At 37.7% G+C, this 16,238-nt stretch overlaps 1 protein-coding gene across 1 annotated transcript in view; it reads right to left on the minus strand.

Annotated features, from left to right (window-relative positions):
* The window catches only part of abca1b (ATP-binding cassette, sub-family A (ABC1), member 1B), a 31,755-nt gene that overhangs the window by 4,670 nt on the left and 10,847 nt on the right, over positions 1-16,238 (minus strand). The window contains exons 8-42 of the mRNA XM_052574235.1: positions 15,533-15,622; positions 12,720-12,960; positions 12,113-12,252; positions 11,920-12,036; positions 11,626-11,820; positions 10,840-11,045; positions 10,570-10,746; positions 10,170-10,392; positions 9,069-9,290; positions 7,803-8,118; positions 7,415-7,589; positions 7,119-7,250; positions 6,883-7,022; positions 6,665-6,802; positions 6,336-6,556; positions 6,181-6,256; positions 5,842-6,080; positions 5,672-5,723; positions 5,458-5,571; positions 5,219-5,367; positions 4,731-4,855; positions 4,547-4,645; positions 4,161-4,445; positions 3,938-4,076; positions 3,769-3,849; positions 3,510-3,679; positions 3,238-3,415; positions 3,020-3,135; positions 2,494-2,638; positions 2,257-2,380; positions 1,304-1,433; positions 1,075-1,195; positions 907-969; positions 709-815; positions 411-552 (exon numbers count right to left, since the gene is read on the minus strand). Coding sequence (XP_052430195.1) covers positions 411-552; positions 709-815; positions 907-969; positions 1,075-1,195; positions 1,304-1,433; positions 2,257-2,380; positions 2,494-2,638; positions 3,020-3,135; positions 3,238-3,415; positions 3,510-3,679; positions 3,769-3,849; positions 3,938-4,076; positions 4,161-4,445; positions 4,547-4,645; positions 4,731-4,855; positions 5,219-5,367; positions 5,458-5,571; positions 5,672-5,723; positions 5,842-6,080; positions 6,181-6,256; positions 6,336-6,556; positions 6,665-6,802; positions 6,883-7,022; positions 7,119-7,250; positions 7,415-7,589; positions 7,803-8,118; positions 9,069-9,290; positions 10,170-10,392; positions 10,570-10,746; positions 10,840-11,045; positions 11,626-11,820; positions 11,920-12,036; positions 12,113-12,252; positions 12,720-12,960; positions 15,533-15,622 — 5,388 coding nt within the window. The remainder of the gene's footprint in view (positions 1-410; positions 553-708; positions 816-906; positions 970-1,074; positions 1,196-1,303; positions 1,434-2,256; positions 2,381-2,493; positions 2,639-3,019; positions 3,136-3,237; positions 3,416-3,509; positions 3,680-3,768; positions 3,850-3,937; positions 4,077-4,160; positions 4,446-4,546; positions 4,646-4,730; positions 4,856-5,218; positions 5,368-5,457; positions 5,572-5,671; positions 5,724-5,841; positions 6,081-6,180; positions 6,257-6,335; positions 6,557-6,664; positions 6,803-6,882; positions 7,023-7,118; positions 7,251-7,414; positions 7,590-7,802; positions 8,119-9,068; positions 9,291-10,169; positions 10,393-10,569; positions 10,747-10,839; positions 11,046-11,625; positions 11,821-11,919; positions 12,037-12,112; positions 12,253-12,719; positions 12,961-15,532; positions 15,623-16,238) is intronic.

Genomic DNA, 16,238 nt, shown 5'->3' on the forward strand with positions numbered 1-16,238 from the left:
CAAAATGCAAAACATTTATGCAATATATATATATTTTTGTAATTCAATGTATTGTCAGTGGAAATTATTACTGAAATACAGTATTTTTATATTTTGTACAATTATTTTTTTATTAAATCAGCATACCTTTAAGTCTGTCTAAATGCTTTAATTTTTTTTTTTTTAATTGAACAATATGATGGTGCAAGCACCTACTTGTTAAATTATACATGTCAAATGTGACAAAATAGGTCTCATTTTATTTTTTGGAGCATGTACAATTTCAGGGTTTATTTTTTATTTGGGGTTAAATATGACGGGGACCTATATGATTCACCCTAAATCTCACATACCTTGAAATTATATTAAAATAATAAAATGATAACAAAACACTGTTTAAAAACTCATTTTAGTTCATATACTCTGCTCACCTCACAAACTTGATTCTCGGGTACACCGCGCAGGATGGCATAGAATTCCAGGTGTTCCCGTCCTGTCAGCAGATCATTGATGGCATCAAACTGAGGGCAGTAGCCCATGTTCTGATGTACTTCATCTATTTCTCGGAGTATACTAGAATTGAGAAAGAGCAAGGTCATCAAACAATGCATTCACACTCACAGAATTTTAGGATTAACCTATGACCTATGTGTTTATAACAGACTAAGTTGCTATAAGGAAGTACCATCTGTTCTAATTTAATAACTAAATGTATTTTACTGTCCATACCTTTTCCCAGCCAAGAATGCTTCTCCTTTGGTGACCACAGAGTCTCCAGTCAGCATTTTAAAAGTACTTGTCTTTCCAGCTCCGTTGACACCAAGCAGACCAAAACACTGAAAGAAGGAGGAAAGAAAAGTTTGTGGTCTTACACTAGACGTGACTCATTCGGATGAGGCTGATCATGAGCCAGCTGTCATCAATTACCTCTCCTGGAGGAATGCCAACACACAGACGATCGACAGCGGGCTTCTGTTTCCGCTTGTACACCTGAAAAAGACAAGGATGACATAATGATGAGGGCCCCATTTATTTGACTAAATTTGAAAAACTAAAGTTGATGTCTGTGATCATCAGCAGAGGATTTCGGCAGACCTTAGTGAGTTGTCTGAGTTCAAGAATGTCTCCCTGTCCAGCTCCACTCATGATTCTCTGCCTCTCTCTGGCCACATCCTCATCTTCCTCTCCAATCGGAGTCAACTTGGCACTTAAAGACCTGTGGAAAATGATTAAAACATCTTCTTAAATCTTCTTATCCATAATTTCATTAGCATTTCATATAAATGTAATTTGTTTCAGAAAGTCGTGTTGTGATGTTGCTTACTTGGGTTTAAAGAAAAAACGGTACTGGATAAGGACTGTGATGATGAAGAAAACCAATCCTTCCACAGCCATAGCAAAAAGATTCTTGCCCACCATGTCCCACTCCAATGGAGAACGGAAACGGTTCTCACCTAATGCAAAGTAAGAGAACATTCAGCATCTATAATAATGACCCTTAGTAGACAGTAGACATAGATCAAGCTGATGAGGTCAAACTCTGAACTTCTTTGCTCTTATTCATGGAATCTTTGTCAAAAAAATTTAAAGGGATAGTATTTTTGATGAATTCTGAGAGCTCTCTGACTCTCCCATAGACAATATCAAGGCTCAGAAAAATAGCAAGGGCATTGTTAAAATAAACCATGTGACATCAGTGGTTCAACCATAATTTTATGAAGCTACAAGTACACTTTTTGTGTGTAAAGAAAAAAAAAACTTAATTCAACAACTCGTCTCCTCCACCCTATAGCACCATTTTGGATAGTATAACATACGTAAACAACATTTGCTGTTCTGCGTCTGCAGCACCATATGCAAATACGCTGTTTACATTGTTTACGCTTTGATCTTAAAGTAAACAGCATATCCATTTACATACATTGCATGAATTGTTGAATAAATTGGTCATTATTTTTGTTTCTTTGTGCACAAAAAGTATCTTTGTAGCTTTGTAAAATTATGGTTAGACCACTGATGTCACATGGATTATTTCTTTGCTATGGTTTCTGGATTTCTGGATTATGTCTTTGCTATGTTTCTGAGCCTTGATCGTGTAAGGATCCTTGCTGTCAATGGTAGGGTCAGAGAGCTCTCAGAATTCATCAGAAATATCTGTTTCAAAGATGGATGAAGGTCTTAGGGGTTTGGAACGACATGAGTGTGAGAAATTAATGAAATTTTTCATTTCTGGGTGAACTATCCTTTAAAATTTTAAGTGGAGCAAGCTAATCTTACCAAATCTCTCCAGAGCGTCAGCCATGGCCTGATTCTTCACCATGTCGATGAGACCTCGACCCAGGCAGAAATGCGGGAAGATGAGCAAAACGTTCTTCAGGATGTCATTTAGGCCACCAACCTCCTGCAGCAGAGGATGAGCCGCATTAGAAATCATGTTGTGTGCTTGAGAATTACTGCTAAGAATAGCAAATCGTAAGACTGCATTAGGATGAAACCAAAAAACACATTTCTTACATTACTTCCAAATAAGTCCATGACAAAAGTGGACACGCTGCCATTGATCCCAATGAGGATATTGACACTAGTGAGCACCACATAAGCAGTGCTGGGGATTTTGAAGAGGAATGAAGCCGGATACATAAGAGGAGTGATGGACCATCTGAAGAGAGACAAGAATAAGTATTTATTATCAGAGAAAATGTTATATGTGCAAATTGGCTTTGTATTGAGGTCCCATGTCAGGCCCCAAGTGTATCTAGATACTATTATATCACAGAAACATGAGGGTGGGCTCTTTTCACTAAGGAAGATTCCCAGGTTGTGGCCTCTTTTGACTTTAGAAAGTATAATGTATAATCCCATTTGGGACCCCAGAGGGGTTTTTACATATCTGCGGAACAGAGTGTATTATCTATATGAGGGTGGGCTCATTCACTGCAGATATTTACAGAGGCCCCATGTAGGACCACAGCAATATCTAGGGATCAGACTGTCTATTTCCTTACTGGAATTATCAGTTAAGTGGATCTGTCTGTCTTACCCATAAAGAAGCAGTAGAAGGGCAAGAACAGGCAGGTTGGTTGCAGAGACGTAGGCTTTTTGTTGAAAGCACACAAAGATCAGGATCACCAGAGTAGCAGGAACTACATAATTGCACTGTACCAAAAACAGGCAGAAATGTGCATTAGAGATTTTGGGTCAGCAGCCAAGTAGGTGAGTGGTGTATTATGAGATTTGAAAGTGAAATCAAACACTTACCATATCCCAGAGAAAGTTGGCCAGCCAGTAGAGGTATGGCTGCACTCCGCTGATAAACTGCATGTGCTTGGCCTTATTCACTCGCTCCTGAATGAGGAAGACAACGAAGCTGGCGGGGACGAAGGACATGGCGAAGATCACACAGATGGAAACCAGCACGTCCACTGAGGTGGTCATTCTGAAATCCCAAGAATCAGGGTTCAGAGATTAGACCCACATGAACAATTTGCTTAACGTTATTTAAACTGCATTCATTCAGTTTCAATGCTTACAGGGCCACTTGAGAAAGCTGTTCCTTGGTCAGATTGAGCGGATGGTTAAACGCAGTGATGCCAAACTGATGGGGGTCTCTGCCAGGTTGTAAGTTGGCACGCAAGATACCATTGTTCATTACATTGAGGAAGGCTCCAATACTGTGCCAGCCCTTGTTATTGAACCATATCTGGAAAAAAATGTCAATAAAGATCATTTCAAGTTCACTAGAATGTCTATAATGGGTTTAAAAATAGCAGTCATCCAGTTGTGACTCACCTTGACATTATTCTTAGTGTCCAGCCCATTGATGAAGCCAGACAGGCTTTTTAAAAAACGGTCGGCCGCTGATCCTGAGTCCTACAATCGTAGGATAAGAAGAAATACTTAATGCACAATTCCGGAGAAATATCTGATTAATTTCCTAAGAGTCAACGTTTCGACTTACCTTCCCCAGTTGGAAGATTTCCCTGACTCTGGAGATGGCGTCGTCGATCTCTTCAGCAGGAGGAAGTACCTGAGTGCTTCTAGCTCCCAATGAAAATCCTCCATATCTGAATTCATTCACCCATATCTTGTTTTTTAAGCTATGAAAGAAACAGTCTGTTAATGTGTTGAATGACGCTATACTGAACTACTTCATTTCATGTGGATAGACTATCAGGCCATACCTTTTCCCAATGATCTGTGCATAGGTCTTCACGAGATAGTCTGAGATGTTCCGTCCCGTCAGGTTCTGGAGGGTCTCAGTTTCACTCATCTTAATCTGAGGAGGTGGCAGTCCACCTGCACCAGCAGGGCATTCTGGAAGCATCTTCTTTTTGCCATTACAGCTGCATTCACAAGCAGGTGATGGGTTGTCCATGGTCCAGTTTGTTGACGTGAAAATTTCCATCACGCTTTCTGAAACTTCTTGTGTAGACCATTCCTCATCGCCCATTGTACAGGGAGCATCGCTAAAACCAAGGGAGACGACAAGCTTAGTTTTTTCTTAAATTAAAAATATTAGCTGTTAAAGAAATAAAGGTTTAATACGTACAGAAAAAAAGATACTTACGGAATTGGTTCTCCTTCCATGCATCGTGTTCCAAAGCCAGGATCATCTAATAAAGCGCTGAGTAACTTTTGTGTGCTTATATCATGTGGAGCATCATCACTGCAATGAAAATACACTGTATTTAATTTCAGTGGTTCCATGCAATTATTTCAACTAAATGTTGAGTAGAACATCCTTGTCATACCTGATAAATGTGAACTGTTCTTCATACATCCAGGGATTGAGAGCCAGGCTGGGATATTTTCCGAATGGTGGCACAATAAGACTGAATACCAGAGCAATGCACACAAACACAGCGGGAAGAACAATCTGCAAAGAGAATCAAAGTGAGTTGATCAAAACTGAACTGTACTGACATGGGCTGTGTATCCCCAAAATAGCATAAGCCTAACTAGATTATAGAAACCACTGGCATCGGTAGTCTCTACGATCTAATTGGATTGTGAAAGAAAGCATTGCCACCAATAGTGTATACAATCTATTTAGGCTTACATTGTTTTGGGGAATCAAAGAAACCACTGGCACTAACAGTGTCTACGATCTACTTAGGCTTACAATATATTTGGGATTCGTAGAAACCATTGGTAGTTTCTTTCATCTCCTTAGTCTTATGATGCTTTTGGTAAATGGAGACTAGGTTTATTTTTTACTGACTATATTTCCCATTCCTACCTGTGCAAAGAAGCCTTTCCTTGAGCGGCGAGCATACAGAAATCTCTTCCACAGTAAAGCCACAAACTGCTGCCTCTTCAAACTCCAGCCTTTCACTTGATATGACCCTTTCCCATTGGAAACGCTCAAATAGTCTGTTTCTTTTGATTCTGGTGATCAAATACATCAACAGGAAAATTATGGCTGACTCTACTGTAAAGATACAGTATTATAGATGTTGTAGGGCTTTTAAGGTTTACCTGGATCAACGTCAGAGTCGTTGCTGTCATCATCTTCGGTCAGTGGTTTGAGGCAGCTCTGGTGGTCAGCACCAAATGCGTGTCGTCTATGTCTGGGAACTGGCACAGTTCCATCTAACAAAATTAAAAATACAAGATGAGATATTTTCTGGATTTTTGTCTATGTACTGATTATTCAGATGACTAGAGAGCTAATAGTGAGGTACAAATTTACCTGAGATGATTTCAGCATCAACTCCACTGTCCTCTGCCACCTTAAGGAAAATCTATAAAGACACCCAAGAAAGATGATTAGTAACTTGCATATGTAGTAAAAAATCATAGCTGACATCCTATAGCTTTTTGTTGACAGATGAAAGCCAAGACAAGCTGCACATACAGTACCTCTTCAAGTGTAGTATCTGAGATACCATAGCTGGAAATGCCAAGGTCAGCGAGCCGATCATCCAGGTCATGGAAGAGCTCAACGAAAGCACCATCTTTGGCAGACTCGTACGGCAACACATATGTGATCTCATGACCGAGGTCTTCCACCATGCGAGAAGCAGGAACGTGCTTCAGGATTAGACTGGAGATGAGGTCTACATCAACAGGAACAACAGGAGATTCAGGCCATGTAGTTCCTGCAGGACATATTGGAAACTTTAGTGAAGATTCAGTTTTAATCTCATGAACTGAAAAGTTATTCATCATTTGAAAGTATGAGGTCAGGTGGTGTCTTACCTATCGCAGTGGCGGCCTCGCTTTCTTGATCACTACCTAGACCAGCATCCGAACTGCTCTCAGATGCATTGTCATCCTAAAAAACAATGAGCTTATAAGCGAAACAACAAATCAATGTGCTCATCGAGTGTTTTTGCAAACTGAAGTGCACTTACTTTCTTAACAAAGGACACAGTGCTGCTCGAGTTCCTGCATGAGCTGAGAGAAGGCTCAGTGTTTTTCTTCACCAAGGTAAGATAGTATCCAGTTCCAAGTTGAGTCTTAAGAAAGAGCGAAGAGCCCACACAACAAAGCTTTCCATGGGAGATGATAGCAATACGATCGCCCAGAATATCTGCTTCATCCATATGATGGGTAGAAAGGAGGATAGTCCGACCTAAGAAATACCCAGTCTTCATAATTAATTATTTTAAAAATAATAGATTCAATAAGATCTAATGGAAATTTTCTTTGTTTTAAAATACAAAACGAATGGAGTAGTTACCTGTACGATACTTCAGAAGAAGGTCCCAGATGCCTCTTCGAGCGTATGGGTCCACACCAGCAGTGGGCTCGTCCAAAATGACAACCTTTGACCCTCCAACAAAAGCAAGGGCTACCGAGAGTTTCCTCTGCATACCACCTGAGGAGCACAAAAATGTCAGTTTGCAACAAATCAAACAACCATCAAATCATAATTTCAGAGGCTGTAATGGCACTCACCTGACAGCTGGCTGGTCCTGGACTTGCGTTTGTGTGGAAGGCCAGTATCAGTCAGAATCTGCTCCGTCTCAGCCTTCACATCCTCCTCAGACAGACCCTTCAGACGGGCGTAGAACCAGATGTGCTCCTCTACTGTCAACCTGAAATATGACAGGTAGATTAGAATTCACAGAACTATACAAATCTTAACATCATCTAGTATGTGACTTGTGTTGTTTTTGAATTAAAGCACTTACATGCTGAAGAGGACATTGTGTTGTGGACACACTCCGAGACTCCGTCTAATGGAACTGAGCTCTGAGCGAATATCTTTGCCCATGATATATGCAGTGCCAGAGGTGGGAGGGAATAGGCCAGTTAGGATAGACCTAAAACAATGAAGGCAAATTGGTGGGTTAGATATTATAACCAAAAAAAGAAAAACTTTTGTTGGTTTAAGCAGCCATTACTCCAATCCATATGATCCTTCAGAAACCATTCTACTATGAAAGTGACAAATCTAGGGTGAATATAAAGTGAAATTTAAACGTACATGGTGGTGGTTTTTCCAGCTCCATTGTGACCTAGGAAAGAAGTTATTTGCCCCTCATAGAAGCCAAGTGTCAACCCATCGACTGCTAGCTTTTTGCCATGACGGTAGACCTTCACAAGATTCTTAATGTAAACTCCCAATTCAAGGTGAGTGGGTTCCTCTTCAATGCAGACGGCTTTAAAAAAAACAACAACAACACAAAAAATTATTAATCAATTGTATTGAAGATTATATATAGTAAACAAATTCAAAGATCTAAACTGACACTAACGTGCCTTTTTAAAAATAGCATAAAAATTAGCTTTATAGTCAGTAATCGGCCATAATGTGAAAACAGTCATCAGTTCAGAATTTTAATATTGGTGTATCACTTATAAAAACTTCTTACCTCCAGCATTGCCCTTCTTTCCATGAACGGCAGTATTTTTTGTGTTGCTCTCTCCAAACCAGTAGGATTTACTGAAAGGGAAGTACCATGGCCTGGGAATGCCATACTGCCCTGGGAACACAGCCTCAATGTACCAGGTCATGACCCCATACAGGAAGGCATCAAAGTACATGAGGATGAGGCAGGTGGTGAGGTTGTAGTTGTCTTCTTCCATTGGGCTGGAGAAGAGGTTATTCCATTGGATGCCCACTCCCTGCTCTTCAAACAGGGCAAAATACTCACAGCCAAATCCAAATGCCACTGGAGACAGTAAGCTCTGTGAACACAACCAAATTAAAAGTAAGTAGTGTTCAGTTTTTTCCACCTGAAGTCCACTTATAATGCTAGTCAAGGTTTATCTACAATGCATAAAGGGAATTTCTCACCCAGTATTTTTGTCTTGTACAAAAATATAAAAAAAATTAATTCAATCAAGATATATTTACTTGAAGCGAAATTACATAAAATGAGTAGTATGGCTTTTTTTTAGTTTATGCTTAAAATTGGGAATAAAAAAAAGGTCAATTATTTTATTTTTCTAACCCTACAAGGCAAATTTATTTCTTATTTCAAGCTTAAATTCACTTAATTTTGATAACTGATTTGGGAGTGTTTAGATAAAAATATATAATATGTAATATAAAAAAGAAAAAATAATCTGGTATGATTTGAGTCAGATTAAATCATGCTCTTTAAAAATAGTTTAGTTAAACTCAAATAGTTCAAATTACTTTCAAAAATCCATGTACTGTAAATGTACTGGTTGATATTCCCTATTAAATCTGTGCCCTTGAGCTGGACACTTAATCTCAGGTTTTTTCAGCAGGACCTGGAGTGGACCTGCGCAGGATCAATCCATCTAGGGTTAAGTGCCTTGGTCAAAGTAATCTCAGTAACACTGGCTGACCTCTAACTGAACTCTTGTATTAGTGGCCCAGACCTTTAATCTAGCACAAGCATTTAACTAGTTTCAGCAGGAACACCCAAGTGAAGATTCCTTGTAATCTAGAGTCCGGAACCAAAGCCTACAATGGGTTTAAAGTGCGATTTTACAGTTACGATATTCTCATCGCACCTGTAAGTCATTTTAGATAAAGAGAGCAGTATAAATTAGTTTTCTTATGCAATATACAGTATGATAACCTAAGGCCAACAATTAATGACGCTGCACACATACACATTTGAACTTTGTAACTGATATTTAAAAAAATGTTTTTTGGTACTTACAGCAATGACTTTGGCGCTGAAGCCCACATAGTCTTGCCAAGCCACACAGAGCACATAAGGCAGGTAGAGGGTGAAGTAGATAATGCCCCCGCAAGCCGCTGCCAGGTTGGCACGTGCGAACGCCGTACTGATCAGAAAACACTGCATGATGGTTACCACAGCGAATGACACGAGGAAGAGGAAGACTACGCCAGGGTCACTGTAGGGCAGGAGATTACCCATCTGGAAAGATAAAAGAAATCAGCTTTATTGACTCTGTTAAGCTTCTATTAATGACGATTTCTTAAAGAATGCCACATAATGAATAATAATCTTTATTATAATGAATAATAATAATCAGGGTTACTATAGGGTATGTATATATATATATATATATATATATATATATATATATATATATATATATATATATATATATATATATATATATATATAAACTAAATAACTAAAACTAACAGAAATAAAAAAATGTGTTTTACAAACACACACACATGCATATATATGTACATTTTTGTTACTAAAACTACATAAAGTATGTATGAGCATACCAAGATAAATTCCTATCAACTGTAATGTTGAACTTGAACTAAACATAATTAAATTACTAAAACTTAAAATGAAAATATAAATATGAATAAATTGTTCAAAATATAAATACAAACTAAAATAGTATCTCAAAGATACTAAAATAACAATAATAACAGTATTAATAATAATAAGTCTTATTATTAAGTTAGTATTATTTACTTATTTATTTTATATTATAGTATTTTGAATTAGCTTTATCTCTCATTTTTTATTTATTTACATTTACTTGTTTGCAGTAATTTTTTGTGCTTTTGTCATTATTTCTTGTATATTTTATTATTTTCATATTTTTTATTTTATTCATCTTCATTTTTATTTAGTTTTTAATTCATTTTGTTCTAATTTAATTTAATAAAAATGTAATTTCATTACATTAAAAAAAAAAAAGTCAAAATTGCATTACAGTATAAATAATTTGTCATAACTAAATTGAGTACTTAATGTTTTTTTGTAAGGCTAAAAGTGCACTTCCTAGAAAACAACTTAAGGTCTTAAGATCTGTCTTTTTAGTACCTTGAGTAGAAGAACTAGCAGGCCTGCGCTGATGAGAAGAGGGATGAAGCTGCTAATGAACCAACTTAACCACAGGATACCATTGTCCAATCCCATAATCCTCATGGTCTCCTTGAGCCGGGCCTCCTTCTCATAGACAACACCTTTGATGATGATGGCCACTGAGTACATCCAGGCCAGAGTCATGAAAAGCGGCATGGAACGGCTCATAATGCGAAGGAAACTACAGGAAAAAGATTTTATTAAATAATTGTTCCACTTCCAACTGTTACAGAACATTCTGAAAGTTTAGCACGAAGCAGTCTTTTTACTGCAAGGGAAATAGTTTAAAGATAGTCCTTCATAATTTGCAGTCTCTTTTATTCAACTAGGTTTATTTGCAGTGAAGTGGAATACTTACATATCATCTACATAACATGGATAAGGCATCTGTTGGATGTAAACACCAGTCTTCTCTTTGGTCCCAGTAACTGCTCTGATGATGCTGTGTTCAACTATATCCTGTAGGTAAGTAAATCCTCCCCAAATATACCTCATATCCTCGAACGGATCAGCCCTAGGACCGGGATCCCAATACCTGCCAGGCAAAAAGCACAATAAGCATGTGATTTCATAGCACACAGTCTCGTTTCCATCACTAGGCATTTAAGAAAAGAAAACACCAACTTACCCATCTTTAATCTTGTTTGTGCGCTCCACATTGTCGATGTCCATGCGGATCTTGTAATTGACGTGTTGGGGAAGTTCAGAGCTGTTGGACTGAATGTCCAGAAACACAATTCCTGCCCAAAACTTTCTGTTATCCAGAAGAATCATGGACTCGTTCACCATTTTCTCCTCTGTGCTCACAGGTTCAAGTTTATCCAGGTTTACACACTGTTGAAAAAAACAACACCATTCAGTCACAATGTGGCTTTATCTATCTTTTGATAATGAGTTGATTTTATTTGACCATATTAGATTATAAGCATGCTCCAGTGGGTAATTTAATCAATAACTTTTATAGCTGACCTAGAATAATCTATGTGATCCGTAATAGCTTGGTCTTGTTTTACTGTAAAAGGGAACTTTTGACCCATTAGAAATGACTGCGTGTTGTTTGTCTTCTCCAGTCATGTTATACATCACTTGAGCCTACATTCATGTTGATTTTCACTTCCTTTTTATCTTTCACATCTCATTTTGTTATATTAACATACGTCATGTTGCTGACTTAGACATATTACAAACTAAAAAACCCACACAATTCATTGGAACAGGACGTACAAACACCTCTTGCATGTGCCTTTCTCTCGACAAATGTGCTGGTTGCGACATGCTATGTGACTTATGAATGGTTGTTGATGTGTTTTATGTGAAAGTATGTATGTGGGAGACAGATGGATTATGAGATAGAAAGGACACGTGTAGGAGGAGAAAAGAAAGGAAAAGGTAGCATGAAGAGAGCTGTTCTGACCTCCATGAAACGGGATATGCTCATAATGGCCTGATCCGTCTCATTGAAGACATCCCGCCACGTAAATGCTGTCCCATGGGGACGTGTGTCCTCGGAGTGCTTAGACAAGAAGCTTATAACATCCTCCACACTCCATTGAGTCCCAGCCAACTGGGCACTGAAGAAACTAGCAGTGGCATTGTTTCGAAGAAGGATCTGTGTTTAGAAGAACAATGAAATGGAAATTACAATGAGCTTCAACATTGGTAAACTCCAGCCAAATGGAGGCAGTAATCAGAGTTAGGCAGATCATACCCGCATCAGATCCATTTCTTCACTGTTCTCCATGAAGTTCCAAACCTTCGGTCTGGCTTCTTCCCACATTCCGCCTAAATCTCGTAGAACTCCGAGCTCCTGAAATGTCTTGTTGACCTGGGAAAGAACAAAGATTTTTAGCAACAAATCAGGGCAAGTACCATGCACATTTTTTTTTTTCCAGGATGGTTACCTCATGAATGATCTTCTGTGTTGCAGGGCTGTGTGGTGTGTAGAGGATCTTCCCCATCAAGAGAGGTTTCAGTGCTCTCCAGATCATTCGAGAGATAGGACTGGCTTCCATGTTCTTCATCAAGTTGTTACAGTATGGAGCTAGAAGCACAATACATAAGAAGATGCATTTAAGTACGCTACTACCATATTTCAAACGCAATTCATTTTGTTTATGAAAAAGCATGGTTATTTCTGATGTAGTTCAGGGATATTATTGTTAACTAAAACTAAAACTATAAAAAAGCGCAATTTAAATAAAAGGCGCAATAAAATAACATAAATTTTATAGGGAAATTCTATATTCATGTATTGATTTTTTTTTTTAAACATCAACCTGCCCTGAGACATAGAATTTATTATATATCAAGTTAATTAAATATATATATATATATATATATATATATATATATATATATATAATAACAAAAAAATAAAAAAAAATAAAAAATGATAAGACAAAAAAGGCCAAAAAATTCTAAAAATGAAGACAAAAGCTAATTCTAAATATTAATAAAAAACTATAATAGTATATAAAAATACTAAACACTATTGTAGCTTTGACGTACTGGTGGTGTTGTCATAGACTGAAACTGGTTCGTCATCACTCTCATTGTGGTTGCCAAACAGCGCCTGGAAGTTGCTGTCCTCATACCAGTTGAGGGATTTGATCTTGAGGCCACCGCCTTCCGGGTGTCCACACACGATTCGGGACACAGCCTGGTACATCAGACTCGGCGAGCCGGTGGCGTTTTCTGACAGAAACAGGATCTCGTTTCGCAGGTCACTCCAGCTCCTCATACTGGCCAGCTGAAAGAATGACAGAGGATACAACTATAATCGCCAAGTCAAGACGGCTGATACACAACAAGTTTACTTAAGAGGTTTCCGTTAGTTTGTTAAACAGGCGTGTCAGGTTTTATATTAAACTGGTGTATCTTTAAAGAATTTGTTGAATTTGTTTTTCCATGGAACACAAAAGGACATATAATGAAAATGACTAATCACTCTCAGTTTCAAACATCAAAAGTACTATAAAAGTAAAAGTAAAAAACTTGCACACTATATCCAAATCTTTTAAAACCATATAATAGTAACAGTATTTGGAACAGAACAGAGTTCAAGTCATTATTCACTGAAGATCTTTGGTTTGTGACCAAATCATTCAGACTGTTTTTGTAAACTAAATCAAATAACTCCCAAATCCAAAGGATCTTTGGAATATTAGTGCGCAACTAGTTTGAACTGCTGTCATGATACTTTTATGCTGCTTTTGTGTCCTTTTTGATGCATGAAAGCTCCAGTTTCTATTCATCCTAACTGAAAAGAAGCAAAACAATCGTCTCCTTTTGTGTTTCACTCAAGAAATAAAGTCATACAGTTTTTGAGAGTGAGTAAATAACAGAAGAATGTACATTTTGGGTGAACTATCCCTGTAACATTTCATCAGAGAGAAAATTGTCTGCTATTAGGAGAGATAATGTTAGTGATGGTGTTTGCCTAATCCTCGACAGCTACTGTCATTGTGTAGCTCATGTTTAGAGGTTTTACCCAACAATCCTGAATCCAGAAAGTCAATGCCCCAAGGGCCTGACAAAACCCAACACAACTCACTTTAGACAAACAAACCCTCCCATGAAAACTGGTTCTGCTTTTTAAACACACAAAGGGTTTTGTCAAACATAAAATAAAAGTCTCTCATAAATGCATTTCTAAGCTGGGAGGTTTGCTTTTCGAGGTTGGCTGACAGGAAAAGAAATGTTATTCTGTGCTGGTCACGACATTTCACATTTAAAAAAACCCAAATGCCCTGAGAACACTTTAATTTTTATTATAAATATAAAGAAAAAGTCTGTGTGTCTCCATTTAATCTGCCTGCTGTGTAAGAGAAACAAATATAACACATTATTATTGCTTTTTCTTTCCTACAGGTGTATTTTCACTTCTTCTGTAAACTTGATTTTTTTGGAGGTTCTGCTAAGCACACTACTCTTACTTTTTCTGTAGTATACAGTATTTATACCGAGTATATAGTGTGTACAGTTAAACAAAATAGTAGGCAGTATGCAGTAAGCAGTAAGTGTTTCGAACACATCCAAGTAAATTGCTTCTGCCCGTCTTTTGTTTTGAAGCAGGTGTGGTGTACGGCATACAACTCTGCAGGATGAAACCATGTGAGCCTTACGGATCTGACTCAGCAAGCAAACAAATCACGTGCCGCTGATTTTGTGTAAAAGTGCACAGAGAATGAAGGGCGGAGGGTGCAACAGATGTCCTACTGCAAAAACAAAACACTCTCACAGAGGGGGAGAGAGCAAGAAATCAAGGGATAATGAGCCATCTAAACTTCACTAAGCTGTACAGAGAAAAGTTGCATGCAGCTTCTGAGTTCCAGAATAAATAGAATGAACCCATACTATTACTAATATGCTAATTTGGTGCACAAGAAACTTTTTGCTACTTAATATTTTTTGGGAAATCGTGATCCACAACCAAAATGCTGCAATAAGTAAGCTCATTTAGAAAAAAACGCATTCAATTGATAAAAAGTGACATCAAAGACATTTATAATCTTGATCTATGATCTATATTTCAAATAAATGCTGTTCTTTTGCAATATCTTTTCATCAAAGAATCTTTGCAACAGTGATAATAATAGAACATGTTTCTTGAGCAGTAAACCAACATATTAGAATACTTTCTGAAGAATATTGTGACACTGAAGACTAGAGTAATGAAAATGTTTTTTTGCACTTCGTCTAGTCTCTTACCAACACATTGAAAGGTTAATGGAATTCACCATCCGTCTCAAACGTGAAAGTGAGCCAGCGAACTAGACAGTGGGTTGACTTTAATGCTCCATTCATGTAGACTTGAATAGCCAAAGGTTTCCCTCTCAGTTGAGCAGAAAACAGAGAGGCTTTTGTATGGGCAAACAGGTCATGAACGCCCATCTCACTGTGTTAAGCAAACGTCTTTCTTGCGGTTTTTGGATACTGACTGCTGAGTAGATTGTGTTACTCTCTCTCTGGATGCTTGTTCAGCTGTGCTTGGTTGTATATCTGTCCAGCTAGGAGCTGAACCAACTTTCTCTTCCTCCTGCTGTGCACTGCTACAGCTGGCAAACGAGACCCTACCGAACCCATCGACACATACAGGCCCAGTGCGACACCTTTACTGCTGCGTCACTGGCCCTGCAGTTGTCCTCACCATTAAATGTCACTTACACTCTCATGGGATGATTCTAGAGCCTTGCTGTGTGCTGGTTGTTTTAAATATGATAGACAACTACTAGTACCACAGGACTGCTCAGGATTGTTCTACATTGTCTGGAGTGATAAACGCATACACTTTGATGATAAGGGAATAATATGAAGTCTACCTCCACAGCCAGTGATCCCAGGCTTTCCAGAAGGTTGTCTGTAGCTTTGGCAACTAGACGGACATCAGTGGCATTAGTCCTTATCTCTGACTGTAAAAAGCAGAGAAAAGATTTCATTAAATACACTGATTAGTTTATATATTTATACATATACATATGTACATATACATATATATAATATATATTTATACACACACACACAACAAAAAAATAAATAAAGTAGTAGTATAGTGTATATGTTTTATTAATATAATTAACATTTTGTTTTACATTACATTAAATAAAACAAACATATATATGCTATCAAATTATGTTTTATATATATATATTTTTTTATGAAACACTGTTTTCATTTACGTGAAGTTATAGTAGATGACTATAATGAAATGATAATATGCATAAACCTGAATAGGTTATGTCATCTACAGTATTGTGTGTCACTGAGTTTATATGACTGTTAAATCAGATCTAGTTAGTTGCCCTTTAGTTGCCCTCGTGTAATTACTTCTATCTAATTTGCATGTCTGTAAATGATCAGAGAACCATAAAAGTTACACAAGTCCATATTTATTTCATGTATTCTACATGCCATCAGCCAGCGAAATAAAACTAAGATGACATATTAATCTGGTTTTCCACTGCACTTCACTCCCAAGAATCCTAAAGATGAGTCAAAATCATCTTTCGTTGACCAGTGAGATCTGTG

Source organism: Carassius gibelio, chromosome B14, assembly GCF_023724105.1.
Source record: "Carassius gibelio isolate Cgi1373 ecotype wild population from Czech Republic chromosome B14, carGib1.2-hapl.c, whole genome shotgun sequence".
NCBI lineage: Eukaryota > Metazoa > Chordata > Actinopteri > Cypriniformes > Cyprinidae > Carassius > Carassius gibelio.